This window comes from Eurosta solidaginis, chromosome 1, assembly GCF_040869045.1.
Source record: "Eurosta solidaginis isolate ZX-2024a chromosome 1, ASM4086904v1, whole genome shotgun sequence".
NCBI lineage: Eukaryota > Metazoa > Arthropoda > Insecta > Diptera > Tephritidae > Eurosta > Eurosta solidaginis.
This window is the reverse complement of record NC_090319.1, coordinates 208,101,906-208,116,325: the sequence shown is the minus strand read 5'-3', so window position 1 is coordinate 208,116,325 and position 14,420 is coordinate 208,101,906. Positions and strand designations below refer to the sequence as shown.

Genomic DNA, 14,420 nt, shown 5'->3' with positions numbered 1-14,420 from the left:
ATTAAGAAGCAGGCGGTGTAAAAACTCCAGATACAACTGGCAGAGCCTTGAATCCGGAGGAAGGATTACTGGATGCTTCTCGATGTATTGTATTGTAGAATGTTCCAATCTTCCACCGATACGTAGGAGCCCGTATCCATCCAGAAATGGGTCAAGAGCCAGAAGGGAGCTCTTTTTGCTTATTGGCATATTGTTTTGTAAGGCGCTCTTTTCCACCCCGAAATGGCGAGATTGTGCCATTGCCACAAGCCGCGTTTTCACATGTTGCAACTCTTTGTACGCCAGATGGGGATTATGTGTTGTTGCCACCGATTTGAATTTGTTGCAGGCATTGTTCGCAAAGCGGAACACGTATGCAATCACACGGAGAGCTCGAGAGTATGAGGAGAAACGTTGAAGAATGTCGTCCTCTTCCTCGAGTGCGTGATATGCTTCGACCTTGCGTTTCTCGGGTGGAGAAGCGCTACCTGCTTTCGGCTTTGGCCATGCCGAAATGTGGCAAGAAAGCCATTGTGGTCCGTGCCACCAAAGTGAAGAGCCTATCAAATCATGCGGCTTGTAACCACGTGTGCCAAGATCAGCAGGGTTGTCTTGGCTAGATACATGGCACCAGGTGCCGCTGGGAAGATATTCTCGAATTTGAGAGGTACGGTTGGCCACATAAGTCTTCCAGGTCGACGGAGATTTCTCTAGCCAGGCTAGTACAATCTCAGAATCTGACCATAAGAATGTGTTGCATGCTTGTAAGTCGAGCTGTTTTCGAACAGTTGAAGCCAGATGGGCGAGTAGGACTGCACCACATAGCTCTAAGCGGGGCAAGCTTACAGTTTTTATGGGGGCAACTTTGCCTTTCGCAACCAAAATAGAAGATTTCATTTGGTTGCCCACATGTGTGCGGATGTAAATCGCTGCGCAATATGCTTTTTCCGAGGCATCACAGAACCCGTGGATTTGGGTGTCTTGCCCTGGAACGACATTAACCCATCGAGGGATTTCGATGTGGCAAATGGCTGGCAGATTTTCTGCGAAATGTTGCCATTTTGATAATGTTGCGGGTTTGGCGCTTTCATCCCAATCGCTGCCATCCAGCCAGATTTCTTGGAGAAGCATCTTGGCCTGGATCATAACTGGCGACAGCCATCCTGCCGGGTCAAAAAGTTTTGCAACAGAAAATAAAATGTGTCGCTTTGTGACCGAATTTTGGGTGTGTTCCGGCAGAATGGTGTATGAAAATTTGTCCGTGAGCGCTTTCCATCGAATGCCAAGAGTTTTGGTATTGGAAGTGCTCTCAAATTTTAAGAAGTTCGAGTCTAGAAGATCCTCCTTCGGAAACTGTTCTAATATGGCCGGGTGATTAGCCGTTAGTTTCTTTAGTATGAAACCAGCTGATTTTAGGGCGTTTATCACTTGAACGAGTGATTCAGTGGCGTTATCGATGGTATGACTTCCGGATAGGATGTCGTCGACATACGTTTGCGTCTTGAGGATAGTTGCAGCCAACGGGAATGTCGCTTTCGTGTCATCGGATAGTTGATGCAACGTACGAATAGCGAGATATGGTGCACAATTGACGCCGAATGTAACCGTTTTTAGATTGAAATCGCTAACATTGGAGTTGGCCGATTTGCGAAATAGGATTCGCTGAAAATCTTTGTCGTCCTCGTGTATAAGGATCTGACGGTACATTTTTTCAATGTCTCCATTGACACATACTTATGCATGCGCCACTGTAGGATTAGTAGCATGAGATCTGCTTGGAGAGTTGGACCAGTGCACGTCATTCAGGGATTTTCCTGACCCAGATTTTTTAGAGGCGTTGAAAACCACACGAACTTTGGTGGTGACCTTATCTGGTTTGACTACCGCATGATGTGGCAAGTAAAATGAGAAGACCTTGCCATTCGAAGTTATTTCGCATAGGTCGGTAGATTCCATGTGATCAAGGTCGAGATATTCTTGCAACACATTGTTGTACATTGTACCTAACTCCCCCTTTTTCTGAAGCGATCGCTCCATGCTGAAAAACTGCTGCAGAGCAGCCGGGCGGGATTTGCCGAGGGAGAGTTTTTCAGGAAACTCTTCCTTGAATGGAAGTCGCACAATGTATCAACCGTTTGGTGCACGTGTCGTTGTTGTTGCGTATGCCTGCTCACACGCTTGATCCTCGGGGGATATCTGTGGAGGTTGTGGAATTTCCTCCTCTTCCCAAAATTTTCTCAGTTGAGAACTGAGTGTCTCGTTTGACGAGAATGACACAACATTTTCAGTTATTGGACTACTGAGAATCCAACCAAAAATGGTTTGTTGCGCAAGTATGCTACCGCACACCTTTTTTATACCTTCCAGCAGAATTTGTGGAAGTATGTCGCTGCCAATGACCATGTCAGTCTGACCCGGTATGTGGCAACTGGGATCAGCAAGCTCAAGGAGTTTGAACTGCTGCCAGATTTTGCGACTAATGGTGGATGTTGGTAGATTTTTTGTTAGTTGCGGCAACACAATGGCATGAGCCTTTATCTTTTTCATGGCCTTGGATGCAACCAGTGTCAAACGACAAAGCTTGGAGGACTTTTGTACGACTTGTCCACCCATGCCAGAGATTTCGAACTTTGAATGTTCGAATGGAAGTTTCAACCGTTTTTGAACTTTCGAGGAAATGAAAGTTCTTTCCGAGCCCTGATCAATAAGGGCTCTCAGTTGAAATAATTCCCCTTCGTGTTCGACTGCGACCATAGCAGTAGGAAGGAGAATTTGGTTATCATTGGCTGCATGCAATGATTGAACCGGTGAGTGTTTTGAACAACACGGTAGCTCGCTAGAATTGGAGCTATTCTGCGTTTGTCGAACGGGAGGTGTTGACTCAGCAGTTGTGTGCTGCACGTTTGGTGCATTCGTTCGCGGGGTGGAACGTTGAGCTTGTGGGCTCGCATGCAACAGCGTGTGATGCCGTTGATGACATGTCGAACATGACCACTTGCTCGTGCACTCATTGATGATATGAGTGCTGCTAAGGCAGTTTGTGCACAGCTTAGCTTGTTTTACGAATTTTGTCCGGTTTTGCACAGACATTCGCTTGAATTGTGGACAGAATCTAATAAGGTGCGGGGAGTTGCAACATTGGCAAGTTTCCTTTTTAGATTCTGCCACAAGGGTTTGCGTCCTGTTGAAGGACCTGTTTTACGCAGAATTTTGATGAGCGACTGGTTTTTGTTTGCTTGGTTGAAGCCTATTGACCCTTTCAACGACTTCATATCTCGGAGTGAGAAAGTCGTTCATTTGTGACCATGAGGGTAGATCTCTTCGAGAAGAGAGAGATTGTTCCCAAAGTGACAGGGTTGTTTCTGGGAGCTTTGATGAACAAATGTACGCCAGAATCGGATCCCAACTGTCTGTCGTAACTCCTTGGGAGTGAAGGACAGATAGGCAGTTGTTGATTGTATTTTGCAATTTCTGCTCACTGTTTTCGGATGGAATAGTGGCAAGAGTCAGTAAGGATTTTATTTGGTTGTCAACCAGGATTCGCTTGTTTTCGTATCGTGACCGTAAAGCTTCCCAGGCAAGGTCAAAGTTATCATCGCTCAACGCATATTGCTTGACGATGGAGCCGGCTTTGCCTTGCGTTTTGTACCGGAGATGGTACAATTTCTGAGCACGGGAGAGCCTTGGGTGGTTCATGTACACCGCTGTGAACATATCACGAAAAGCGGGCCATTCTTCATAGCCACCATAAAAGGTCTCCGTGTCGCATGCTGGGACTTTGAGGTAAATATTTGCCTCAGCCGGGGGTTGGTCCACGCGGAGTGGTGGACTCGGCGTTGTCATCATTTTGATCAACGAAAGTTGATCGGCAATCTTTGCTTTAGTCACTTCATACGTATCAAGGCAGGCGCATTGTTTGCCTTGCACTGAACTCTTGAAGTCTTCAGGGAAACTTTCGTCTGGTTTCGAAAATACCAGATCGTAAACCGATTGAAGTCGTGCCCAATAATCATCTAGTGATTTGTCCTTTATCATGAGATACGATTCAGTGTGATCCTGAATCGGTGCTTCGTTGAATTTTGCACAGTATCTCATCAGATTGTCACTTTCCGCGATGAACTTTTGCGCGGATGGGTCAACTGATTTGGATTTCCGGCGGGGGGATGTTGACCTTTCCTTGGCCGTTTCTTCCTTTGGGCCACCTTTTGGTTTTGTCCCGGTTTCAGACGTTTTTGGGGGACTGAGAGGCATTTTATGCAAACTTTTGGGTTTTCACCAAAAAACACCGAATAAAATATTTGTCCGCTCAGAGAACGTTCGCAAAATTCGAAGATGGAAAACTCTTCGTGTCACAGAAATTTAAAAAAGGGAATTTAAATTGGTGGCGGTGTTTGTGTTTTTTTTTTTTGAAAAATATAGTCAAGCACGGACAACGGGACGTTCCTTAAATGATTTAAATCCGCCAAATTCGGAATTTAATAGTATGTATATTGTTTTGTAAAAACAAAAAGTATAAAATTTAAAAAAAAATCACAAACACTTTTCACTAATATATACGTGTGGAAATAAACGTGTATTTGTAAATTACTGGTATATATAGGTATATATATATTAGAAAATAATAATACTTTGAGGTGTGTAGGGATATTTTTTGAAAAGTTCCTATAGGGACGAAAATATCTCAAACTTAGCTTTGTACGACAGAATAAGTACAAATGTGCATGCGCAATATACAAACGTATGTATGTATGTATATATGTTTGTTTGTGCGAACGTATGCACGTGAATCAGATGAGCTTCTCTGTTTATGTTTACAAACAGAAGAGTTTGTTTTGATTCGCTTCTTCGTCGCTTTAATGTCGCGTTTCTTTGTGAAGCTGAGTGCGCTTGATTGCACTGTTGGGATAGTGCAGCAAAGAAAGATGAAAAAATTGCAAATATGAGAGAGGTTGAGAACTTTGATCAGCAGTACACAGCTCTCGTTGCTAATGTAGCTATATGTGCTGGGAGAATGTCGCTGGCGACTTGAACGTGTGAGTAAACACGTATGATGTTCTCTGAGTGGAGAAATAGGAATGTTGGAAAAGCAACTTGAAATTATTTGTACATGTATGTAAGTATGTACGTATGAATATTATGATTTTTATATATGCTGGCAAGCAAGAAAAAATGACTTGGAAGAAGTTGAACTGTATCGACAAGTTCAACGCTCTGTGCGAACAACGGGGTAAACTCAGCTGTAGAAGAAGTTTTTGCTGATGTTGTTCTTGCACAGTGTGTTTGAGTAGGCCAGTAAACTGCAATTTTTTGTTGGTTAAATACCACCAGAAATATGTATACACATATATATATATATATAATTGGCGGATTTTGCCTATTGGTATAGCGGAATATTTTCTACCAATTTTTGGTTGCAAAAAAGTTGCAGTAAAACCAACGGTAAGAAAATTTCCGCAATATTCATGTATACATGTGGATATATATATATATATATATGTTTTTGCAGTTTACAAAAATAATATAACTTTTGTGGAAAAAAAGTTTTATTATTTTTTGTGAAAAATAAAAAACTGCCTACTCACCGATTCCTGTATTCTGTTGCTGCTTATTTATGTATGTTGTTGTTGATTGTTGCTGATGATTAGCTGGCTGCTGTTGCTGCTGCTTGGCTGCTGGGTAAAGATGATTTCTATAGTTTTTTTTTTGTTTTTGAAAATTGAAATTTTTTCGCAATTTTTTTTTTGTAAATGTATAAGTGTATGTGTATATATATTTTTTTTATTTGCTTTTTAAGCAAGCACTTTAAAACTCGGTTGGTTTTTTTAGTAACTTTCTTTGTGGAAAAAAATTTTTTGTTCCAAAATTTTATTTTGTTTGTCAATCTATATGTAGCTATGTATGTGTATATTTTGAACACACACTGTAACTTTTATTTTATCTATTTCTTTTTTTTTTTTTGTTTTCCAACAAAGCACTTTTAAATTCCTTCACTCCTCAGCTTTCATTTGTTTTATAGTTATATTGTATATATATTTCGTTGTATAGATATATTTTTATGTACACACTGTAGTTTTGTTTTGTGGCACTTTTGTGTAGTTCTTGTTTTATATTTTTATTTTTTATTTTTTGCACGAACGAAAATTCGATTTTAATTAAATTTTATAGTTTGTAATTTTTAGGGCGGGCCAAAGATGGCTGCGAAGGACCATGACCAACTTTGGTCTTTCTTCGCTTCACTCAAACGCACAAATAAAAAGATGTTTATATTTTTTAGTTTTTTCCGAAAACGTTATAATTTCCTTTAATATTCTTATTGAAAAAAATGCAAACTTTCACACAATTCACTTTTTACAAATTGGTAACTTCAAATACCAATAACTCAGTATGTATGAAAAATGTATACAAAAGGATCGCGTCCGCGGTTGCCGATTGATAGTGCAAGACTGGTTCGTTGCAATTATTGTGGATGACGATTGTAGTGAATGCGTGTTGGCGCCTTTCCACTCGCCGCGCACGGCTGCGCATAGGATTTTCGCCGCCGTCTGAATATTGTTGGAGGCGGATTAAATACGCCTGAATTGATTATATTCACGCATGCAATATTGATTTGAATTGATTTTAAATGTCGATTATGTTCGTTTAAGCAAGTTGGATCATTGAACACGATCATGTTGCCGTTGTTGTCGAACGTTGCTGTGTTCGATTTTTGCTGTTCTCTGATATTTATGTAGATGGTCCTTAGGCAAATTTACAAGGAAACTTCTTTATGAAATTATAGTAAAAGTTAACATGTACATTTTTATATTTAATAAATTGCAGAATTATTATGAAACAGAACATGATTAAAATATATGAGTGTTCACTTCGTACATACATATGCTTGCATATTAAAAATATAATATCACCAACAAAGTAAATACGTAGCAGAATTATAAAAAAATTTATTAACATAGACATAAAACATCAAATATTTGAATTGTAATGACCTAAAAAATCAAATGATTCGGAGGCAAGGGGGGCTTAAACCCCCAAGTGCTTATTTTTTGTACTTTAAATTGCAAGTTGTAGACAAAAACAAGCCGTGGATACCTCGAATAGTTTGCAAAATGTCCTGTGAACACTTGAGACAGTGGTAAAAGAAGCCATATGAGATTCGGGGTGCCTATGCAATACAGACAACAAACAAATCTCTTCGATGACTGTTACTTCTGCTGTGTCGATTTGCGTGGTGTTAATGTTAAAAAAATGATATATCCAAACGTTCATTCCGCTAAGAGACCTTTACCACATTCAGTGGAAGCACTTGTTCCAACATTTTATTCTACCCGTGAATCATCGAATAGTGAAGTTTCTAGCGATAGTGATATCGAAGAAATAGCGTCTAGTGAGCCAACAACTTTTACCCAAGTAGAATTAAACGATCTAATAAGGGATCTTGAATTATCTAAGGAATCTGCAGGTGTTGGCTTCTAGATTAAAAGAAAAAAACTTGTTGGCTACATGTACGAAAGTGACTCTCTACCGTAGAAGAGAGCAAGACTTGCTGCCATTTTTTATTTCGGAAAATGGTATAGTTTTTTGTTCAGATGTGCAAGGCCTCCTTCTCAAAATGGGTCTTACAGAATACCACCCAAATGAATGGCGTCTCTTCATAGACAGCTCTAAACGAAGCATTAAGTGTGTTCTTTTACACAATGGCAACCAATATGGTTCAATTCTCATTGCTCATTCATCTAATTAAAGGAAGAATATCAAAATATTGCACTTGTTTTAGACAAAATCAAGTATAACGAACATAATTGGAGTATTTGTGTAGATATAAAGGTGGTTAACTTTTTGTTAGGACAACGAAGGGGATACGCCATATACCCATGTTTTTATTGCCTGTGGGATGAACACTGGACAGAAAGGGACTGACCTGTACGTGAGATGTTGGAAATCGGAAAGCAGAATGTGATAAACCCACCTTTAGTTACAAGAGATTCAATTATTTTGCCACCCTTACACAACAAACTGGGTCTAATGAAACAATTTGTGAAGGCGTTAGGTAAAAATGGACAATGTTTTATTTACATAACGAAAAAATTTCCTAGGCTAAGCATAGAAAAAATCAAAGCGGGTATTTTTGATGGCCCACAGATAAGAATGTTGATAAAAGATACTGATTTTTCAAATTCAAATACCCGTTTGGAACTGATTGCGTGGAATTCGTTTGTTGAAGTTACTAAGAACTTTCTGGGAAATCACAAATCAAGTAACTACTCTGATATTGTTAACAACATGCTAGAGAATTGCAAAAACTTAGGATGTAACATGTCCATCAAAGTCCATTATCTCCACAGCCACCTTGACCAGTTTCCGGAGAATCTTGGTTCCTATAGCGAAGAACAAGGGGAACGGTTTCACCAGGACCTAAAAACTATGGAAGAGAGGTACCAAGGCCGATGAGATCAGCATACGATGGCTGACTACTGCTGGGGAATGCAACGTTGCCGGTGTAGGTAAGCTTGGGTCCACCGTAAAATCCCTATCGAATCCGTCTAAGCACAATGACAAAATTTCCGTCGCCTTTGGCGATAAAGTTCTGTCGGATGCGAAAAAATGCGCGAGCGCTTCTTCCCGACAATATATAATGCATTCTACGGTCGACAAAGTTAGACGGAGGGCCAACAGATACTCACATAAACATAAATTCAGCGCGTCTCCAATTACCATCACCGCCAGAGAGGTTGAGGATGCCATCGGGCATGCTAAACCATCCATAGCAGTGGGCCCAGACGGCATAGCCATGCCGATGCTTAAAATCCTAGGGAAAAAGGGTTTCAAATATTTAGCACATGTCTTCAACCTGTCTCTTTCCACCGTTGTCATTCCCGAAAAATGGCCAAGGTGGTCCCGCTACTAAAGCCTGGGAAACCAGCTGACATAGGAGAGTCATATCACCCGATATCTCTCCTATCGCCAGTAGCCAAGACGCTTGAAGCCATTTTGCTCCCCTACTTCAAAGCAAATTTGCAGCTAGCCTGTCATTAGCATGGCCTTAGAAAACTTCATAGCACCGCCACCGCGCTAAATGCCATTAGCACCCAGATAAGTTGCGGTTTAAATCAAAACCCCCACCATAGAACAGTACTCGTTGCGCTAGACCTATCAACAGCTTTTGATACGGTCAACCGTGGCACGTTACTGCAAGACCTGGAAGGGTCTACCATGTCTTAAAAGGTGGACCGCAAATTATCTGGGTGGTCGACTGGCATCGGTGCAATTAGGAACGAAACATCAAAACCAAGAAAAATTAAACAAGGGGTGCCACAGGGTGGTGTCCTATTCCCACATTTGTTTAAATTCTACATATCAAAGCTACCTTCGCCACCAGAAGGAGTTACTATCGTTTCCTACGCCGATGACTGCATAATAATGGCCACAGGCCTAGGCCCACAGATCGATGAGCTTTGCAACAGAATAACCGGCTACATCCCTGATCTCTCCAGTTTTTCCGCCTCGCGAAACTTGGCATTATCACCGACCAAATCCTCCGCGACCTTATTTACAACATGGACGTTCCAAATGTCGACCATATTGAACATCCACGTCAATGACAGTACGCTACCGACTGCCCTACACCCCAAAATCTTGGGTGTGACGTTTGATCACGATCTACATTTTGGTGAGCATGCAGCGGCAATTGTACCGAAAATCCAGAGCCGTAATAAAATCCTCAAATCTCTTGCTGGCAGTACTTGGGGAAAAGATAAAGAAACGCTCATCACCACTTACAAAGCAATTGGCCAGCCGATTGCACGCTACGCGTCCCCTATATGGTCGCCAAGCCTAAAACCTACTCACTGGAAGAACCTACAGGCCTGCCAAAATACTGCTCTCAGAATCGCCACCCCATTTAATTTGTTGCGTCCCTCCCACAAATTGTCATTCTCTCAGCAGATCCTTGCAGCGGGAATGCTCCATATTCTCTTGCTCCGGGAAGGTATCGAATCCAATCCGGGTCCGTTTCCTGACGCCGGTCCTGAGAAATGGTTTTGCTGCATCTGCCGGAAAAGATTCTTTTTAGGACGGTCATACTCTGTTCAGTGTGTCACGTGTAAGGGATGGTTGCATTGGACAGGTTGTTCTGGGCTTGATCCCAAAACCCGACATCCACGTAACTTTTATAAATCTTTTGTGGCTCCGTGCTGTTCACGCCCAAGGGCGTCCCGTAGTCTACGCCTAAGCGCCACCCCACTACCTGCCAGCAGCCCCGCTGCTCAGCAAGCCACAAGTACCCGCTGCTGCTCGCGCCCCACGGCGCCAACAATTCAAACAGCTACTACCACTCATAACTAATATCTTCGTAGTAGAGTCGGTAGCAATGCTGAGCATCAGCCCCTGCCCCCGTCTTCTCCCCCCCCCCCCCCCCTCTTTTCCGGCAGAAATCGTGTAGGTCAGGGAAACAGACTCATAGTCACCACCTCCGTTTGGACCGTTTCCCAGCACAGAATATATATGTTTGCGACATCCGCCCAATGCAGCTCCTGCCTTGGGTGGTGCCACTTTCCTAGATGTTCTGGTCTCCGCGACGCCAACCCCCCGACGGGTTTCATTGCGCCATGTTGCCAGGTCGCAAACCCAACACAACAGCAATTGCGTCCTTGCCTTCCTCAACCCAGGCGTAGTCACCCGTCACTTACCCATGGAGCGGCGACGTGAATTCTGCAGTTAAACTGTAATGTACTAACTGGGAAGATTACGGAGATAGTCCATTTCATGAAGCGGCACAACATCCGCATTGCTGCGATTCAAGAAACTAAACTCACAGCAAGATCTGCATTGCAGACCTGCTCTGGGTATAATGTCCACAGGAAAGACCGCGAGAGCGGAAATGGAGGCGGCCTCGCGTTGATCATACACCACTGTGCAATATTATATATTTGATCCTGGCATCGACCGCAGGGACAATGTCTTAGAACGTCAAGGCCTATCTGTCCGGTCAGGCGATGCAAACCTAGAAATCATCAACATCTACATTCCTCCTGCCACCTGTTGCCCCAGTGGATACCGCCCTAATATCAGAGCCTTACTCACTGGCAACAATCGCATTATCTTAGGCGATTGCAATGTCCATCACGATCTATGGCACTCAAACTTGCGGGCGGATAGCAGGGGTGAGATGTTGGCGGATCAAATAGAAGAAACGACGTTCTGCACAATAAACGGAGACGCCCGCACACGTATGGTAGGAAGCTGTCACAGTTCGCCAGATATCTAAATCGTGAGCGCAGAACGCGTACACTGCGTCAACTGGCAACCGATGGTAACATTGGCATCCGACCACGTGCCTATACTTATTTCGCTCGAGCGTACCGCCGACTTCATCGTCACCGAAAAACGCACTTTCATAAACTTCAAAAAAGGAAAGTGGGAAGAATATAAATCTTTTACAGACAACCGCTTTGCTGCCCTCCCTATCCCGACTGATGCCCGCCAAGGGGAGCGTAAGGTCATTGAATCCCCCTCGGCACGTTTCATTCCCGCCGGGAGAATTCCCGAAATCCGGCCCCACTTCCCGGCGGAGGCCGCAAACTTAGCGAGAGAACGTGACCTTATAAGATATCTTGATCCAGGCGACCCCCAAATAAGGGATATAAACCAACGCATCAGATTGCTTGTGGACGAACACAAGCGGGCGAAATGGGAGGAGCACCTAAAGTCCACCGTAAAGTCCCTATCGAATCCGACTAAGCACAAAGACAAAGTTTCCATCGCCTTTGGCGACAAAGTGCTGTCGGGTGCGAAAAATGGGCGAGCGCTTTCTGCCGACAATATATAATGCATCCTACGGTCGACAAAGATAGACGGAGAGCCAACAGACACGCACATAAACATAAATTCAGCGCGTCACCAATTACCATCACCGCCAGAGATGCCATTGGTCACGCTAAACCATCCAAAGCAGTGGGCCCAGACGGCATAGCCATGCCGATGCTTAAAAACCTAGGGAAAGAGGTTTCAAATATTTAGCGAATGACTTCAACATGTCTCTTTCCTCCTTTGTCATACCCGAAAAATGGAAAATGGCCAAGGTGGTCCCGATATTAAAGCCTGGGAAACCAGCTAACATAGGAGAGTCGCATCGTCCGATATAGGAGTAGTAGGAAAGACGCTTCAAGCCATTTTGCTCCCCTATTTCCAAGCAAATTTGCAGCTAGCCTGTCATCAGCATAGCTTCAGAAAACTCCATAGCACTACCACCGCGCTAAATGCCATTAGCACCCAGATAAATTGCGGTTTAAATCAAAACCCCCACCATATAACAGTACTCGTAGCGCTAGACCTATCAAAAGCTTTTGATACGGTCAACCATGGCTCGTTACTGCAAGACCTGGAAGGGTCTACCCTTCCCCCATGTCTTAAAAGGTGGACCGCAAATTATCTGGGTGGTCGGCAGGCATCGGTGCAATTTAGAAACGAAATATCAAAACCAAGAAGAATTAAACAAGGGGTGCCACATGGTAGTATCCTATCCCCACTTTTGTTTAATTTCTACATATCTAAGCTACCTTCACCACCGGAAGGAGTCACAATCGTTTCCTACGCCGATGACTGCACAATAATGGCCACAGGCCCAGGCCCACAGATCGATGAGCTATGCAATAGAATAAACGGCTACCTCCCTGATCTCTCCAGTTTTTTCGCCTCGCGAAACCTGGCATTATCACCGACTAAATCCTCCGCGACCTTATTTACAATATGGACGTCCCAAATGTCGACTATTTTGAACATCCACGTCGATGGCACTACGCTACCGACTGTCCTACACCCCAAAATATTGGGTGTGAGGTTTGATCAGGATCTACATTTTGGTGAGCATGCAGCCGCAATTGTTCCGAGAATTCAGAGCCGTAACAAAATCCTCAAATCCTTCGCTGGCAGTACTTGGGGAAAAGATAAAGAAACGCTCATGAGTACATACATAGCAATTAGCCAGCCGATTACATGCTACGCGTCACCCATATGGTCGCCAAGCCTAAAAATTACCCACTCGAAGAAGCTACAGGCCTGCCAAAATACTGCTCTCAGAATCGCCACGGGCTGTCTTCTTATGTCCCCAGAACACTATCTGCATAATGGGGCGAGAATACTCCCCATCAGGGAGAGAAATGAGATGCTGACCAAACAGTTCCTGTTGAATACCCAGAAACCTGAGCATCCCAACAGACATCTGATTGATGAGCTAGCACCGCCTAGGGCTTAAGGAGTCATCTCCGTAAGCATTTTGAGAAAATACGGCGCCTGAGAACTCAGCCATATGAAGCGAAAAAACACAAGCAGGTCTTTGGTGAACTCCACAAACAGGCATCGGACCTTTATGCCGGAAATTGTCCGGTGAATCCAGTACTCAAAGAAAAGTATCCAAAACTCGCGGAAGAGGAATGCATACTAACCAAGGAAACGCGTGTCACTCTTGCTCAACTTCGTTCTGGATACTGTAACAGGTTAAACTCTTACCTATCCAGAATCAACCCCGACATACAAAATGGATGCCCCGCTTGCAATGTGTCCCCAAATGACACCAACCATCTCTTTAAAGGTAATGTGGAACCAACGCCTCTAACACCCCTTTCCTTATGGTCCACCCCTGTTGAAACAGCAAGTTTCCTTGGACTCCCGTTAGAGGATATTGATGACAATTTGTGATCGGTCGCGGCTGGTTGGTGGGGCGAAGCACTGCTACAACAACAATAACAACAATCGCCACGGGCTGTCTTCTTATGTCCCCAGAACACCATCTACATAATGAGGGGAGAATACTCCCCATCAGGGAGAGAAATGCGATGCTAACCAAACAGTTCCTGTTGAATACTCAGAAACCTGGGCACCCCAACAGGCATCTGATTGATGAGCCAACACCGCACAGGGGCTTAAGGGTCATCTTCGTAAGCATTATGAGGAAATACGGCACCTTAGAACTCAGCCGTATGAAGCCAAAAAACACAAGCAGGTCCTCAGTGAACTCCACAAATAGGCGTCGGACCTTTATGCCAGGAATTGCCCGGTGAATCCAGTACTCAAAGAACAATACCCAAAACTTGCGGAAGAAGAACGCACACTCCCCAGGGAAACGCGAGTCACTCTAGCTCAACTTCGAACTGGATACTGTAACAGGTTAAACTCTTACCTATCCAGATTCAACCCCGACATACAAAATGTATGCCCTGCTTGCAATGTATCCCCACATGACACCAACCATCTCTTTAATTGTAATGTGGAACCAACGCCTATAACACCCCTCTCATTATGGTCCACCACTGTTGAAACAGACAGTTTCCTTGGAATCCCGTTAGGCAAGATGCACACGAGGCGTAGCTTCATAGACGTGTATAAGATATGACATGCAGCTACGATTTCTCTACGCCTCAAGATCTGCACACGAAGCTACTTTCGAA

At 43.6% G+C, this 14,420-nt stretch overlaps 1 protein-coding gene across 2 annotated transcripts in view; it reads right to left on the bottom strand.

The window, feature by feature from the left end:
* Positions 1-1,158: 1,158 nt before the first annotated feature.
* LOC137236999 (U3 small nucleolar ribonucleoprotein protein IMP4) overlaps positions 1,159-14,420 on the bottom strand; it is a 194,142-nt gene continuing 180,880 nt past the window's right edge. For both annotated transcript variants that reach the window (XM_067760120.1, XM_067760121.1), the window contains exon 2: positions 1,159-6,741. In XM_067760120.1, the coding sequence (XP_067616221.1) occupies positions 3,178-4,230 (1,053 nt within the window). In that variant the 5' untranslated portion in view covers positions 4,231-6,741 and the 3' untranslated portion in view covers positions 1,159-3,177. The remainder of the gene's footprint in view (positions 6,742-14,420) is intronic.